The sequence below is a fragment of the Rana temporaria genome, chromosome 4 (assembly GCF_905171775.1).
Source record: "Rana temporaria chromosome 4, aRanTem1.1, whole genome shotgun sequence".
Taxonomy (NCBI): Eukaryota; Metazoa; Chordata; class Amphibia; order Anura; family Ranidae; genus Rana; species Rana temporaria.
In genome coordinates, this window is record NC_053492.1 from 244,266,634 (window position 1) to 244,285,101 (window position 18,468).

The 18,468-nt window shown below is 42.3% G+C and overlaps 1 protein-coding gene across 1 annotated transcript in view; it reads right to left on the reverse strand.

Annotated features, from left to right (window-relative positions):
- MDN1 (midasin AAA ATPase 1) overlaps positions 1-18,468 on the reverse strand; it is a 354,267-nt gene that overhangs the window by 321,813 nt on the left and 13,986 nt on the right. Inside the window, 3 exon segments of the mRNA XM_040347762.1 lie at positions 1,091-1,283; positions 1,373-1,480; positions 6,177-6,401. Of these exon segments, the coding sequence (XP_040203696.1) occupies positions 1,091-1,283; positions 1,373-1,480; positions 6,177-6,401 (526 nt within the window).

Here is an 18,468-nt window from a genome sequence, read left to right on the forward strand (position 1 = left end):
TTTTTAACCATTTCCCTCACGCATTAATTTTAATGAATACAAAGCTTCCACTGATTGGCTGATGCAGGAGATGGCGATATCCTCTGCCTGCCCCAGTCAGAGGAAGCCTTGAACTCATTCAAATACAAAAGCAACCCTCTAACTGGCTGATAGCCTGACTCTATTTGTTTTAGGAGCATGAAGGAAGGTTGCCATTCCGCTGCCAGAACCCAGCAGTATATAATGTATGTAAGTGGGGCTACATACAATTCATGCATGCGTTTGTGAAGCAACTTGGTCTGAACAAACTACTAAAAACTTCACATGAACAGGGAGTGAGACTTTAAGATAAATTCAGGGTTTACCATGGTGATGGTCACCATGATCTGCATTCATTGGTAGGTACTTTCAACCACTTAAGGATCTGGCTTATTTTTAAGTTTTGGGTTTTTATCACAGCCAAAAACAGTTGATGACAGTCTACGTGTGCATGGACACATAAGATACCATGCTGGAGAGTTAATTGACTGTAGAGAGAAAAAAAAAAACTAAAGACAAAAAGAGAAGCTGTAAAAACGTCCAAAAACATCCAGAGTGCATGAGGCCTATATGGTTTCATATTTTAACCCCGCTTTATCTTTGCAATTTATTGCCACACCATCTCAAGAATGTACAGAGAAATGTCTTTAACGGTCATACTTAAACCACAGACAAGGCAGTTACCAACGCAATATGAACATGGCTTTTTTTTTTTTAAAGAAAATTTGGCAAAATAAATATGGTGACCACCACAGCAGGATCTTCCTTCTCAAAAAGCTAGCTGTCCTGCTGTGATATGGTTTAGCTTTAATACACAGTCATTTACTTGGAAACAGGATGCAGACATTTTAGGATGCAGAGATTTTAGGCACACAGGGCCAAAAATAGAGAGCAACTGAGAAAGTCCAGAGCAGGGTGAGAATGCCTTACTGGATTTTCAAAACAGTATAGGCACCCCTTTTTGTTTTTCCATAGCTTTACCTGCAAAAGGGGCCACACTGAATTGATCTATGAGGACTTAATATTCTGACTAAAGTTACTCTTTAGGCAAAATGCAATAATTTTCACTTACCTGCTCTTTGCTCTTCAAAATTTGTTTAGGAAGTAATATTCCACAAACAGGCACCACTCGTAAACAGAGATCACTCGATACAATTTGACCCTGTGTGTACTGTTGGCTCTTGTTTTTACACCACAAGGACTTCTCTGTGTTGGTTAATAAAAGACCCTGTTCAATGGCATGGTTGTGCAGATCATCCAGCAGTCTGGAACAGAGAAATAAAAATATTTTTACCCCCCAAGAACACACAAAATATTGTAGCAGAGAAAAAAATTAAAAAAAGAAGGTACTTACTGAAGTTTGAAATGCATTAGCTCATCTGTACCAAACAACTTATTCAAAAAGGCCTGCTTGTTCTCATCACACATCAATGTAACCAAAGCCAGGCAATGGGCGGTGTACCTAAAATAATGAACATCTTGTTAGATAGGGTCAATTCAGAACTGTCAGATACAAAATCCAGGCTTTACACCACTCCTGCTACAATCTCAAAAAAAATGGTTGGTCTAAAATGGACAACAAAACAGCCATGTTTGTATTATGTATCACCCATTTGGCCTTAGGGTCATGCCTTACCCGATAAAGCCCATAAGCAAAACATGCAGTTGTGGCTGATGTTAATAGAAAGTGAGCCTCTCGATTGAATACATTTATTAACCTCAAACTACATAATCAGTAAACTGTTCAATACAAAAGTCTAGTTTACTAGAGGTAAATTATTAGACCACAGCCTGTTCACAATTTTTAGCATAGTATTACAGAGAACATTTTTAGCAGAATTTTAAATCGTTTGGTAACAGTCGTATAAAACATACTCATAATTTTCAGGACAAGATTTTATGGTAGGTCTACCCCCTTATCATCTGTCCAAACATTACAGATACTCAGACGCTTGGCAAAAATAAAATAAAAATTTGTTTAACAAAAAAGTATCAACAGGTGCATAAATGTGGTTACAACCACCGAAAATCCTGATGCCCAACCTGCAGCCATTTGGCAATCTATTGCAACCTTAAGGACCCCTGCAGACACCAATATGTGCTTCCCTATTGCCATGTATAGTAGTGATTTCTATCAGCCTTGTGTAATATGTCTGCAGTCTTGGGCCATTTACCCATTTACTGAATTTTATGTGCAGCCCTTGGGTGATGTTGGGGCCATGCATGAAGCTCCCCCATGTCAAGAGAGTTGACCAACATAGACCTAAAGCAGACAATCAAATACACAAGGTGGAGATTTAGGTTCCTTTTAATATTTTGAAAACTCCCCATTGAATTCTCTTTAGAAATAAATCTGTCCACACAGTTCTAAGGCAAGCCAAAGATGTCAGTATTGATGCATGGATCCCTCCTGCAGTGCTATTGTGTTCTGCCAGCAGGAACCATTCTCTGCTGGCAGAACACAATGAGTAGCATTGCTGTGCTGGCTATAGCCACCAGTACCAATTGGTTAGGAGTGAGTGGAACCAGGCTGGTTGCACACAAGTCGATTGGTAGATGTGCCCGGGGTTACCATACATAGTTCGAAATATGGCTGGTCTCTGCTGAACTGGTAGAATTTAGATCAATAGATAGCTGGCAATGAGAATGTGAAGTTAAAGAGCTGGCCCTGGAGTGGAGATACAACACAGACCTCTCGCACTTAACCATAAAGTATAGCATATATTGATGTGTAGTGTACGATACATCCGCTATTGTGACGCCTGAAAACTACAACCGCAGAGTATTGTTTTGTCCCATCTGACTACATTACTGAAAGTGCTGTGTACGCCAACTGCGGCACTGGTGTGTACTCAAAACACATATAGGTGTATTTTCCAAACCATAACATTTTATATTTGAAAAAATTGCATATAGTCATGCAAGAGTGCATGCTGGTGCTGGTGGCTACCTGTGCACGCCATTTTCTGTAAAGCAAAGCATTTTTAAAATGGGTTGTAAAGGTAGAAGCTTTTTTTTATCTTAATGCATTCTATGTTTTAAAACACTTTTTAGTTGTTTGGTTTCTGGCTAAGGCTAAAAAAAAAAAAAAAAAAAGTCATACATCCCAAAAATCTTCAAGGACATTTTATTCCCCCCCCCCCCTTTCATCTGGAGGAGGGGCTCTTTCAGGTAAACACTCTCCTGCCTGCATGCCTAAGCTAAGGGCAGATGATTCCAGGAATGAAATGCTACATAAAATCTGCCCTTACTCAAGATGGCTGTGGATAGAAACGCTAAGGTGTCAGTGATTTCTCAGAAAAATAAACCATAATTACATGGATGGGCGAGTGCTTTGAAGATAAAAAAATGTATGTGTTTTCAGCTTGTGGCGTTACAGTTAAATTCAAGATAATCAATATAATCTTTACCCCCCCCTCTCATTCTGAGAGATGCCTGATCTACCACCCTCTATATGTACCCTGTCCTCAGTTTTTACCCAGTCATGGGCTGTGTCGATCAGATATTGAGAATATCCTACTGTACATTACCCAAGTCATGTATTCCATGTCTGGGCCCAGCTGGTCTTTGGGATGCCTTGCCTTCTGAGCAGTTGTGTGAGTTTTTGTTAGATATAAGTTCTGGGTCGCGCAAACGATTGTCTGGATGCCTCCCCGGCTTTGCACACTGTTTACCTCTATACGGTGCCATCTTATTGTGCCTTAATCACTGTGTATTGCTGGGGTATTTGATATTTTGTCTTCTTACCACATTATACAACCCATTCTGATCTTTGTGTTCTCAATATGTATTTCTGCAGTCCGGTTTGACTGTTAAATGCACTCTTTGAAAATAAAAGAATTACAAAAAGATAATCTTTCCCATTGGTCTACTCTATCTTCTTAGGGAAAAAATAAAATAAAAATGTTAAGGGGTTGTAAAGGTTCTTTTTTATTTTCTAAATAGGTTCCTTTAAGCTAGTGCATGGTTACCTTTTCCTTCAATTTCCCTTCTAAGGGGCAGATCCACAGAGAGTACGCCGGCGTATCTACAGATACGCCGGCGTACTTTCAAATTTCCCGCGTCGTATCTTTAGTTTGAATCCTCAAACCAAGATACAACGGCATCTGGGTTAGATCCAACAGGCGTACGGCTTCATACGCCTTCGGATTTTAGATGCAATACTTCGGCGTCCGCTGGGTGGAGTTTGCGTTGTTTTCCGCGTCGGGTATGCAAATTAGCTATTTTCGACGATCCACAAACGTACGCGCGGCCGTCGCATTCTCTTACGTCGTGTCTAGTCGGCTTTTTCCGGCGTATAGTTAAAGCTGGTGTTTTGCGGCGTATAGTTAGACTTGCCATGTTAAGTATGGTCGTCGTTCCCGCATTTAATTTGAATTTTTTTTTTTTTTTTTTGCGCAAGTCGTCCGTGAATCGGGATGGACGTAATTCACGTCCAAGTTAAAAAAGACATCCTAGCGACGTCATTTAGCGCAATGCACGGCGGGAAATTTCAGGACGGCACATGCGCAGTTTATTCGGCGCGGGGACGCGCTTCATTTAACCACTTAAGGACCGGACCAATATGCTGCTAAATGACCCAAGGGGTTTTTACAATTCGGCACTGCGTCGCTTTAACAGACAATTGCGCGGTTCTGCGACGTGGCTCCCAAACAAAATTGCTGTCCTTTTTTCCCCACAAATAGAGCTTTCTTTTGGTGGTATTTGATCACATCTGCGGTTTTTATTTTTTGAGCTATAAACAAAAATAGAGCTACAATTTTGAAAAAAATGCAATATTTTTTACTTTTTGCTATAATAAATATCCCCCAAAAACAAAAACATCTTTCCCTCAGTTTATGCCGATACGTATTCTTCTACCTATTTTTGGTAAAAAAAAAAAAATTAAAAATAAATAAATCGCAAAGCGTTTATCGATTGGTTTGCGCAAAATTTATAGCGTTTACAAAATAGGGGCTAGTTTTATTATTATTTTTTTTTTTTTTTTTACTACCAATGGCGGCGATCATCGATTTTTTTCGTGACTGCGACATTATGGCGGACACTTGACAATTTTGACAAATTTTTGGGACCATTGTCATTTTCACAGCAAAAAATGCATTTAAATTGCATTGTTTATTGTGAAAATGACAGTTGCAGTTTGGGAGTTGACCACAGGGGGCGCTGTAGCAGTTAGGGTTCACCTAGTGTGTGTTTACAATTGTAGGGGGGTGTGGCTATAGGACTGACGTCATCGATCGAGTCTCCCTATAAAAGGGATCAATCGATCGATGCGCCGCCATAGTGAAGCACAGGGAAGCCGTGTTTACATACGGCTCTCCCCGTTCTTCAGCTCCAGGGAGCGATCGCGACGGGGCGGCTATAAACGAATAGCCGCGCCGTCGTCCCGGATCGCTCCTGAAGCCAAGGGAACCGCCGCATGTACGGTGGGGGACCCCCGACCCACATCTAGGCAGGGACGTACAGGTACGCCAATGTGCCTGTCCGTGCCATTCTGCCAACGTAAATGTACATGCGGCAGTCCGGAAGTGGTTAAATGAAACACGCCCCCTAATCGCCGATCTGAATTCCGCCGCCAGAGATAAACTACGCCACCGTAACTTACGGCGAAAAAAATCTTCCTGGATTCGAACTAAAGCCAGGTAAGGTACGGCGGCGTAGCGTATCTCTGATAATCTCCGCGGGTGCAGATCTCTGTGGATCTGCCCCTAAATGTTTTTTTTTTCTTTGTCTGAGTTTCTCACTTCCTATTCCCCCTCAGTAAACTGTTCAGTACTCTGTTTTGGCTAACCACCGCTCGGATGATGGTGGAAAGCTTACTGAGGAGGAACAGGAAGTGAGAAATTCAGACAAAGAAAAAAAAGGAAGGAAGGAAGGAAAGGAAAAGGTAAGTGAACCAACAATGCACTAGCTTAAAGGAACCTATTTAGAAAATAAAAGACGAACCTTTACAACCCCTTTAAGACACAAATTCCCTAATTGGGGGGGGGGGGGGGGGGATCATGCTTTGATAAATATCAGTAGTTTACCAAGGTAAATGGAATATATATATATATATATATATATATATATATATATATATATATATATATATATATATATATATATATATATATATATATATATATATATAAAAATAATTTTACACACATACATACCATCGGACAGCCAAGTCGTGGCTTTTTAGCAGAGGTACACAAACGCTCCAGTCCCACATTTCTTTAAAGTAGGATTTATCCTGCTGCAAAAATCTGTAAGCCGCTTCCATAAGGTCTCGTAGTTTCATTCGTCGGCGCCCATAGCGGACTGTACTGGCATCACAGCTTTCCAGAAAGAGTCTTTGGAATACTGGTGAAGTTGTCTGAAAATACTGTAATGCAAATCTGAGCATATGAAGAAAAAAAAAAATGCAGGTTAAAGCCCAAGGTAAATCAAATTAGATTCAATAAGTGTCTATGTTAACAAATGGTGTGTGTGTGTGGGGGGGGGAGACATACGTAGCATTACACAGTGCCTTATGTTTTTGAAAGTGTTTTATTTGAGCAAAAAAAATTGTTTGGAAGGTTGCACTGGCAGACTCCCTGCAAAAATGGGTTTCAAGTGGTGTGAAACATGCACACACAGACCAACGTAAAAGCCACTTAAGGGGAAACAAGGTTTTTATGACTGTCAAATATACTGTACAATGGTGGAAGTAACTGCTTATTCAAAAGTTTGCCATTTATGGCCCTGCCCGTTAAGGTACTTGATAAAATCTGAGTTAACAGACGACAATTGACATATTATTCTATTTGCAAAACCAAGAACAAAAGCCAATAAAAACATTCCTAAACAGCATATGTTAATCATTATTAAGCAATGCAGGTTTTAGAATTGCACATCTCAAGATGCATCATTGCACAAGAATGTAAAAATAAGGCACTCGAAAATTGAAAACATTTCAAATTTTCATTAAACCTATAAAAACCACCCAAAGATAGGTTATACTTATTTCATTAAAAGAGCACCTGCGCTTAGCATACTTGTGCGGCCAAAGCTGCTCACCACAGCTACAAACATTAATTTCCTCCAATATCACTTGATCTTAAAAGCAGTTGATTTGTTTTAAAAAAAATAAAAATAAAAAAGTTATATTTACCCATCCTCTGCTCCTGCACAGAGCAGCCCCAAACCCCTTCCAGCGTTCCCGCCGGCACTCTTCTCGGTGCGCCCCACACAAAGAAAGCCACTCCATGGTGGCACACCTGCGGGCTCACTCCAAAGCCTGTCTTAACTAGTGGAAGTTTTTTTTTTTTTTAACTTCAATCGGAGGCAAAGCATCAAGAAAAGCATGTAGCTTTAGAATCACTTTAATCAGGAACCCAGCAATGTCACATGGGGGTGGTGAGCGTGTTCTTAGCACTGGGTAAAGCTCCAAGTCCCCACTTGTACTCACACAGGGGAATCCACTCTGCCCCCATAGCAAGCAGCCTGCTACATTGGCAAACAAATAACAGGAGTGGCCTAGAGTGCCAGCAGGGGACCACAGAAAAGGAAAAATCTGTGCAAAGGATTTTTTTCCCCTTCTTGAATTGACAAAGCATTTATAATTACTTTAACAAATGTTTAAAAAAGACCAGGTGGCAGCCTTGCAAACGTGAGAAATGGAAGCCTGATCACGAAAAGCTCATAAAGCACTACAGATATGGTAGCATGTGGCTTTAGGCTCAAACTAGGACTTGTCAATTGTCAATCCACCTGGCAATGGTAGAGCAGCAAGTCCCCAGTGGGAACCTTCAGGAAGCACAAAAAGGAAGTTCGATTGCCTACAAGTATTTAAAGTGGAAGTCCACTTTTTTTTTTTTTCTCTCTCTCAAGGCCTCCCAGATAGGCCTAAATGTGTTCACTGAGCCACGCATGCGCAGATCAGCCAACGATAGTTGACAGGTAGAAAGATGCATTTACGGCAGAAGAGACCAATAGGGTCTTTTTGGTCAAATACCCTGCCTGTCAGAGGATTTTAAAGTCAAATATATTTTGATTGCATTTAACAGAGTGAAATAATTCAGACAACTGTCAAATGTCCACATCTTATACGGGACCATCATACAAATCACACTGTCCGTTCATCGCAGGAAACATTTTCATAAACACCAACACATCGCCATCCTCTAGGAGCGGAACGGTGTCACTCCATATAAAGGACGGTGAGGGCTTATAAATTATATAGTATGACATTTGACTATTAAAATGAAATTACAAACAGAGGGAGGGAAAGAATAGAAGAGAAAAGAAGATAAAAGACGAGAGAGAGAAAGGGGGTACCGAGCCGGCCTCAGCGTATCAAACCTGCATGATGGAATCAGAGTGGATGACTGGGTTGACCCAGGAGGTGTCAATAATATTTTCAGGGAGTCCGAGGCAGAGTAGTCGATCTGTCAGAGGATTTTAAATATTAAGGACTTTACTTACTTTTTAACCCCTTCCATACAGGGCATTTTCACCCCCTTCCTGCCCAGACCAATTTTTAGTTTTCAGCGCTGTTGCACTTTGAATGACAATTGCGTGGACATGCACCACTGTAACCAAACTAAATCTTTGTTTTTTCCCCCCCCCCCACAAATAGAGCTTTTGTTTGGTGGTATTTGATCTCTGCAGTTTTTATTTATTGTGCTATAAAAACAAAAGAGCGATTTTTTTTTTTTTAAAAAAACACAATATTTTTTATTTTTTTATTTAATAAATATCACAATTAAAAAAAATAAAAAATAAAAAAATGTTATCCTCAGTTTAGGCCGATGCTTATTCTTCTACATATTTTCGTATATTGATTTGCGCAAAAGTTATACTACAAAATAGGTGATAGATTTATGGCATTTTTATTTTATAGATTTTTTTTACTAGTATTGGCAGCGATTTGCGATTTTTTACTGTGACCGTGACATTGCGGCGAACACATCGGACACTTTTGACATGTTTTTGGGACCATTCACATTTATACAGCGATTAATGCTATAAATATGGATTACTGTGCAAATGTGACTGGCAGGGAAGGGGTTAACCACTCGGGGGCGCTGAATGGGTTAATATGTTCCCAAAGGTGTGTTTTAACTGTAGGGGGGGGGGGGGGACTCACAAGGGGAGTAGACCGATGTGTGTTCCTCTGTACTGGTCTCCTCACCGCTGACAGGAGGTGGATCTGTGTGTTTACACACACAGATCGACACTCCTGCCGTGATTACCGGCAATCGCGGCCGCCGGGTCACGAGCGCGGGCGCGCGCCCTAGATCGCCGGGAACACAGGACGTCATGACGTCCACCCAGATCGAGAGAGGGTCCCTGTCGGCGTCATTTTACAATGCGTCGGTAGGGAAGTGGTTAAAGCAAGTGGACATTTGAGGTTACTCAATCTACTGGATCAAAAATAAATAAATAAATATTTAGACCATACGGATAAAACCAGAGGGCGCTGCCCACGTATGCGTTTGTTTCTACGTGCAAGCTCGTCGGGACGGGGCGCTTTAAAAAAAAAAAAAAAACACACACCTCAAATTTTTTACTTTATTTTTACACTGTTTTTATTTTATTTATTTAAGTAAACATCCCTTGTAATAGAAAAAGCATTACAGGTCCTCTTAAATATGAGATCAAAAAGACCTCAGATCTCATATTTGGACTAAAATGCAAGAACATCTCTTCCGCCCTGCTACGATATGGAGACCTCACTCATCTCCATACCCAGCCACGGACAGATCCCGATCGCCTCCGCTGCTACCGGGAAAGCGGTGGGAGGGGGGGCCCCCCTCTCCTCCGAGAACTGATCTTGTGGCCAAACCGCCGCAGAGACCACCATTATCGGAACCCGGACCGCCCGCTGAAAACATACCTGGGTTATGGCAGCTAGCTACTGCCTTAACAGAGATGTCCATCTTTAAAGTGCCGACGTATATATACAGTGGGCGGTCCGGAAGTGATCTAAACATAGAAAAATAAGCCACAAAAAGATACAACTTGTTGGCCCTGGCAATAGCTTATGCTATACTCCCAAAGACTAACATACCCAATTTACTTAGTATCAGAACTAGGGCTTAATAACCTTAAAAAAATAAAAAGGTAATTTTGCTGCGATTAAATTTTTATTTAATTTTTTTTGCCAATTTGTTGTTGGGCAGATTAAAAAACACAAATTGCCACAAAAAATGCTTTTCTGCAGCTTCTCTATTGAAGTATATTGAACCAAAATGGCACAGTTTTGCATAAAAAAAATAAAATAAAAGAAGGGAGAGTCCTTGCCCTTTCCAAATATGCAGCAGCTGAAAAAATCATGGATGTGAATCCATGTAAATGAACATAGTGAGGTGTGACCCAGGCCTGAGATATTTAGTAACATAACAGGAGTTAAAAAATAAAATAAAATTAGTACAAAAAGGGCAAATAATCGCTACTGTAAGGGGCTCATTTTTTACTGTGGGACAGTGAAAGTAATATTTACAGTAGAGATTTTCTCTTTTTGCACTATATAAAAAAAATATATATATTTTTTGTAACCCCATTATGTTACTGACCGATTAATCGATTATGAAAATGGTAATCGATTGATTTCATAATCGATTAGTTGTTTTGGCCCTAATTAGAACCACATTAATAGCATGGAAGGATATACTTTCTAAAACTAAACACATCCAAAATATCGATACCGATAGGAACAATTACTGCAGAATACACCTAAATGTTGATGAATGGCTTAACGAAGGATACCATCTTTATATAAAATTTACCCTTGCAGTATAAAAAAAAGATCACTTTAAACAAACTAGGACAATACAACCGATTAAAAGAGTTGAATCCCATTAATCCTATAGAAATACCCTCAATTCTGTGGCAATTTTTCACTCAAAATGACCAAATAAAAAGGAATTTCCCTTTTTTATGAACTACCAAAATGATTACCCAAACACTAAAAAACACACTTGATTAAAACAGGAGGAGAGAGATTAAGCTCAAGAATTTTCTTGGGACCAATGGGGGAAAAAAAAAAGCCATTCAAGTATCAAGTCTTCAGCATGTATTGAACACTGGGATAATGCACAAGAAATGCTGAATAGCTGGTATTTGACCCCATATAAATTATCAAAAATGTATCCCTCTACATCGGACATGTGTTGGAGACAATCTGCAAAGCTTCTGGAATTCAATAGATTTCCCGTGAGATCCGCTATAAAAGGAAGCAAACTAAACTAGTATTCCACATACTAGTAGCAACAAGACTCAAAATAACTAGCCTCTGGAAATCCAGGGACGCACCCAACTTATCGACTGTTAAAGCCAGACTAAATATACAAGCTCAGTATGAAGTTATGCTTATATATGAATGAATGAATGAATGAATGAAAAATTTATATAGCGCGGCACATGCGAACCGAATCGCCTCTGGGCGCTGGTTGTTTGTGTCTCATGCCATCAGAAAAGCAGGGTCTTGATCTGCCTTCTGAACGACAGGTGGTTTTGCTCCAACCGAATGCTGGTTGGTAAAGCATTCCAAAGCCTGGGGCCCTGGAAAGCAAACCTTCTTTCTCCTTTAGATTTGTATTTGGTTTTAGGAACCATGACCAATTTTTGGTCGGTGGAACGCAGAATGCGGTTGCAATTGTGCGGTTTGATCTTGTCGCATAGATATCTAGGAGCCTTCCCATGGATGCACTTATGTGTCAGGCAGAGTGCTTTGAATGCAATTCTGTCTTTCACTGGCAACCAGTGAAGGGATCTCAGTGAAGGTGAGATTGATTCCCATGTTTTTTTCCCAGTCACCAGTCTTGCGGCCGTATTCTGTACGACTTGAAGACGAGCGATTTGGTACTTGGGGAGCCCGAGGTAAAGGGCATTTGCATAGTCCAGTCTGGAATTCACGATTGTTCCCACCACGACTGCTACGCCTTCTTTGGGGATAAAAGGAATGAGTCTGCGTAGTAGGCGCATCAAATGGTGGGCCCCGCTGACTACTGACCCTATTTGTGCGTCCATAGTCATGAAGGTGTCAAACGTGACTCCCAGACTTTTGACTTTGGAGCTAGGGGCGATGATTTGTCCCAGAATGGGCGATGGTGTCCAGTTAGTTGCTGGTAGTCTCTCCCGACTGGCATCGAAGATGAACAGTTCTGTTTTAGCGCTATTGAGTTTGAGATAACTCTTAGTCATCCAGTTTTCTATTGAAGAGAGACATTTCTCTAATCTGAGATGATGATCCTTTTTGTGGCAGATGCGAAAATACAATTGCGTGTCGTCTGCATAAGAGTGATAAAGTAGTTCTTGGCTACTGATAATATCAAAGAGAGGACGAAGATAGATGTTAAACAGCACCGGTGATAGGGGGGATCCTTGGGGGACCCCGCAAGGCACCGTGCGTTTTTCTGACGTGAAAGAACCCAGTTTCACTGTTTGTGATCGGTTTCCGAGAAAAGAGGAGAACCATGGTAAAGCGTCTTCTGCGACTTCGGCGACTTCTGTGAGTCGTCTCAGTAGCAATTTATGGTCTACTGTGTCGAAGGCTGCGCTTAGGTCCAGCAGAACCAGGAGACACGACTCTCCTTCGTCTGCGGCCTCGAGTGCATCGTCCCATATTTTCAGTAAGGCCGTTTCTGTCCCGTGTCCGGGGCGGAACCCGGACTGAAATGGATCAAGTAGGTTGTGGGTATCCAGATGCTGTTGCAGCTGATTTACCACCACTTTCTCCATTATCTTTGACAGAGCATTTAGACCTGTGATGGGACGGCGGTGAGTTGGGTCCATAGGATCCAAATTAGGTTTTTTCAAGATCGGCAGGATTGTGCCCTCTTTCAGCAGGGAAGGCACTATGCCTTCCTTGAATGACTGATTTATAAGCTGAGTGATTGGAGGCGCCAGGATGTCGGCACATTCCTTCAGTAGCTTGGTGGGAATGATGTCGTTGGGTGCAGTGCTGTTCCGCAGCGCATCAATGAATTTTTTGGTGGTATCGATGGAGATGGGTTCCAAAGTGAACTTAGTTGATTGTAGAGGCGTTCCGTCGGTGTTTTGATTGAAGAGGGGACTGAGTGGAGTATTGTTTTGCCGAATACTTACCCGAATTTTTTCAATTTTGTTGATGAAGAAATCCGATAGTTCATTGCAGAACTCTTGGGAGTCTGAAGTGGGGACTTCAAGACATCCCGGATTCATGGTCTGGGTGACCATCCTGAAGAGTTCGCGTGGGCGATTCATTGCGCTGTTAATCACCATGGAAAAGTAAAGTTTTTTGGCTTTAAAAATTTCCTTGTGATATCGTGTTGTTACTGCTTTGTAGAAGTTGAGGCGGTCATCTGAAGGACTTCTTTTCCAGGCGGCTTCCGCCCTTCTGCGCTCTTGCTTCAGTAGTGACAGCTGGTTATTGAACCAGCTGGACTTTTTTGCCCGTCCGCGGACTTTGCGCTTTGGTGCTGCTATGTCGGCTGACTGTAGCAGAGCTGTATTTATGGCATCCAGTGTATCTGAGGCTGCTAGCTGAGGCGGAATACCCTCAATTCGGTTTACCAGGGTGGATCTGAAAAGTTCCGAGTGGAGCCTTCTCTGAGATCTAGCCCAGTGTATTGTAACCGGCTTGGGAACCTTCATAGCTAGTGGAATTCTGGGAATTATGAAGCTTATTGCATGGTGGTCTGTCCATGGCAAAGGTTCATTGCCCACAATGTTTATTTTCAGATTTTGTCTGAAAATTAGGTCGAGTGTGTGACCTGAAGCATGCGTGGGTCCGCATATGAGTTGCTGAAGTCCTATCCCTTCCAGGTGGTTGATGCAGGCCTCCGCGATGGGATCCTGTGAGGAGTTGGCCCACAGATTGAAATCCCCGAGCAGCAAAAGATGATTGCTGTTAAGGGCGTAAGTGGATAAGAACTCAGTTAATGCTGGAAGCAACTGCGATTTGGGCCCAGGGGGCCTATAGCAGAGGAGAATGTGAACGGTCTCCTGAGAGTGAGCTTGAAGTTGAAGCGTAAGGGTTTCCATAAAGGGTAGAGGATTTTGAAGGACCGGTTTGGTGATTGCAATATGAGACTTATGAATCACCGCCAGGCCTCCTCCTCTTTGCCCTATTCTATTTTCCGTTAAGATGCGGTAGTTTGCTGGTACCAGTTCTCCGAGAATGGTGTTGCAATCGACCGACAGCCAACTTTCTGTAATAAAGAGGCAGTCGAGATCGTTTTGTAGTAAGAAATCATGGATTTCTGATCGGTGTTTAACTGCCGATCTAGTGTTAAGCAAAGCACAAGATATGTGCTTGAGCTGTGTTGAAAGATTGAAATTTTTGATGATCGATCGATGATCGAATCTCAAAAGTTGATCTGATTTTAAGGCTATTGTGGTGACGGCAGGTAATATAGTTGCGAATTGTCTCAGACCCCAAATGGTTTCCGCAGAGTATCGCAACTTAACCATTGTTGCCAGTCACCGTGGGCGGGAGTGCGGGTGTTGGGTGAGAGAGGATTCAGAGAATCCTTGCTCAGGGGGAATTATGTTTTTGGTCCAGAGGAAGGCAAAAAAACCCTGGGCCAGCTGGCCAATGTGCTGCGGCAGGGAAAAAAATTCCTTCCTGATCCCAGAAGGCGATCGGCTCAAAACCCTGGATCAAAAGACTGACGGCTATGGAGGGGAAAAGGGGGGGGGGGATGCTGGGTGTCACTGCTGCTGGGGTGCACCAAAGAATGGCCGCCAGGCAAAGCACAGGACCCAGGCTGGGGGGGGGGGGCTGTCAGCTTGGTAAACAATAATTTACCGATGAGGTTGCTGAACAGGGGGCATCGGGGGGTGTGTGGGTGAAAATCCAGAGCAATCTGTGCTTTTGGAAGTATTAGTGCAAGGAGAAACGAACGGCGCGCCGGTAGGCCGCGGCTGAAGCCGCGGACTTTCCTAAGGTGCGGCGGCCGCGAAAAGAAGCAGGCTGGCGCGGGGGTGAAGAAATGCCAAACAACGCCGAAAATACACCCGGGGGGGGTGCCTTGAGACCACCACCAACGAGGGGTGGCCGTGCGGGCGGTGATGCCGGCGAAAGGATAGTGCAGAGAGCCGCAGTGTGGGGTCTATAAGACGGCTGCCCTGATAAGGACGGCCGTCAGTGGTTCCCCAGGATGTCAGGCCCTGAGAGGCAGGGTCTTACCTGCGGAAGAAAAGAGGAGTCCTCGAGGAGAGAGAGGTGCTGGTTCCTGGTTCCAGGGAGCTGTTTCTTGGAGAGTCTGCCTAGCATCTGACTGCCAGGTCTGGGTGGGAGCAGGCTCGTAAGCGGAAGGTCCGAAGCGCCCTACTCCACCGCTGACACTGACTGACTATATATATATATATATATATAAAAAAAAAAAAAAAAAAACACAAAACAACAACACACACACACACACACACACACACACACACACAAATAAAATAAAAAATGGAATACCTGGCTATCCCAGCCTACAGAATACAAAAAGAGTGCAATTTGTAAGTTATCCCCAAGTTTGAAATACACTTAAAAGGTCACAAAAGGAAAAAAATGTTTTAGCTAAATAGCTTCCTTTACCTTACTGCAGTCCTGTTTTCATGTCCTCATTGTTTGTTGTTGCTGTAATCCTTCTCTGTTCTTAACAGTCTGTTTCCTGATGAAAAAAGTCATGGGAGCTTTCTCTCTGTGGCACTAATCAAGGAGGTGTGATTACTGTGCGTCTTAAACCCCTCAGAACCAATCACGTTAGTTTTACAAACCATCACTGCCCTCTATTGACTCTGTCTCTGTACTTCACAGAAGCATGAAAAAGCATGCATAAACGAAACTGAAACTACAGGTACATTATATGATTTGTTTCATCTATTTTTAAAAGGAATCAGTTAACTATTATTTATCTATACCCTGCAAACAGTCATTTCAGCAAAAAAAAAAAAAAAAATCCCTTTACAACTCCTTTAACTCATATGTGCACATCTCCGATGTAGTCTACCATCTTGGACCCATCTTATTAAACTAAATAGCAAGTTTTGTTTTTGTTTTCAATTTTTTTATATTCAAGTATCCAAGTCAGTTGGTGGCCTGTTCATGCCTACAGTTTGAACCCATTAGGGGTAGACTGGTAAAGGTTATCAAGTATTATACTCTTATGCAAACATCCTTATGAACTTTTGTAACCATGTTGGTTACAAATGACTAACGAGAATGGCAATTTTGATTGTTAAACACTTTCAATAAAAATGTAAAACACTATTTATCGCCAGGTCATTCTAATTAATGAAGTTGAACGAAAATCAGTTTAAAACTGCATTAGTATTTGTTACTGTTAGGCCGCGTACACACGATCGGTCCATCCGATGAGAATGGTCTGATGGACCGTTTTCATCGGTCCAAACCGATCGTGTCTGGGCCCCATCGGTTAGTTAACCTTCGGTCAAAAAAATAGGAACTTGCTTTGAAATTTAACCGAAGAACGCCTAACCGATAGGTCAAAAGCGATCGTTAGTAGGCACGACCATCTTTTAAAAATCCACGCATGCTCAGAATCAAGTCGACGCATGCTTGGAAGCATTAAACTTCATTTTTTTTAACACGTCGTTGTGTTTTACGTCACCGCGTTGACACGATCGGTTATTTAACCTATGGTGTGTAGGCACATCAGACCATCAGTCAGCTTCAACAGTTAACCGACGACAACGGTCCTTCGGACCGTTGTCATCGGATGGACTGATCGTGTGTACGAGGCCTTAAGGGGAGTTAGGATGCGGAACTCCCTTCCACAATTAGTGGCGTCAGCAGGAAGTGTGGATAATTTTAAAAAACACCTTTATGGGCATCTTATCAAACACAATATACAGGGATATGGGCAATGGCAAGGACACAAAATTGTTTACGCACACACACTCACACCCACCCAGGTTGAACTGGATGGACTGTTTTTATAATTCAATCTAACAAACTATATAACTACTTATGAGGAGTCCTGGAGGAGGTCGAGTTCAGAGAACAGCAAGAAAAGGTGCTAGGACATGCGAAAACACTAGATGCAGAGAAGACGACAAAAGTCAGTGCAACAAACAGAAAACACTGATGAGATGGGATAAATGGAAATATGCAAAAAAGCATCTTGGATGTCCACTGATGCCATCTCTTCCTCTTGTCTCAATGAGGCCATAAATGACCTTGTAAATTACATGAGGAAATTTGAAGGCATTTAAAAGATGAATAGAAGGGAACCCCGATTAGGCTATAGTACTGTGCAGTTAGGAATAGAAATGTTTGAACCCATCTTGTGGGGGTACTACTCCCTAGGACAAGGGATGGTTTCAGGCATTCTTCAAATGCGACTGTCCTTTGGCAGTTTAAAGTGTAAATTCACCTTTACAGAAAATCTGTAAGGTGAACTTACACTGGACCCCCTCCCCGCTAATCTGGAGCCCAGCGATCCCCTGCACTGACCACTCGTATCGCCGCTTTACCGGATCTGGGGAGAGCCCCACGGCTCTCTTTTCGCCCAGTGACAGGATGGGCTACGTGGGTTCCGATTGGTCGGCACCACCCACGTGATGGCGCCGACTAATTAAAATTTGCTCCTAAACGTACCTCCTGATAAGGTACGTTTTGGAGATAAAAGCTGCATCGGATGTCTAAGCCCCACATGGTGAGGCGGCTATACGAGGTCTCCTAGCAATCGGCGGCAAAGAGTCTCCCTCATGGAATAGCCGATGTTATACACAAGGTTTGACAAATTTGCTTGGAATCTAGGAGCCAGCTAAAAAAGTTAGGAGCCAGAAAACGCGCCCCGTCCCCACGAGCTCGCGCGCAGAAGCGAACACGTGAGTAGCGCCCACATATGTAAACTGTATTCAAACCACACATGTGAGGTATCGCCGCAATCATTAGAGCGAGAGCAATAATTCTAGCTCTAGACCTCCTCTAACTCAAAACATGCAACCTGTAGAATTTTTTTAAACGTCGCCTATGGAGATTTTAAAGGGTAAAAGTTTGTTGGCATTCCACGAGCGGACCATTCAAACCACACATGTGAGGTATCGCCGCGATCATTAGAGCGAGAGCAATAATTCTAGCTCTAGACCTCCTCTAACTCAAAACATGCAACCTGTAGAATTTTTTTAAACGTCGCCTATGGAGATTTTAAAGGGTAAAAGTTTGTTGGCATTCCACGAGCGGACCCAATTTTGAAGCGCGACATGTTGGGTATCAATTTACTCGGCGTAAAATTATCTTTCACAACATTAAAACAATTGGGACAACTTTACTGTTTACCGTCTTATTTTTTAATTTTAAAGTGTATTTTTTCCCCCAAAAAAAGTGTGCTTGCAAGACCACTGCGCAAATACGGCGTGACAGAAAGCATTGCAACGATAGCCATTTTATTCTCTAGGGTGTTATATATTATATACATAAAATGTTTGGGGGTTCTAATTAGAGGGAAGCAGATGGCAGCGAAAACAGTGAAAAATTAAACA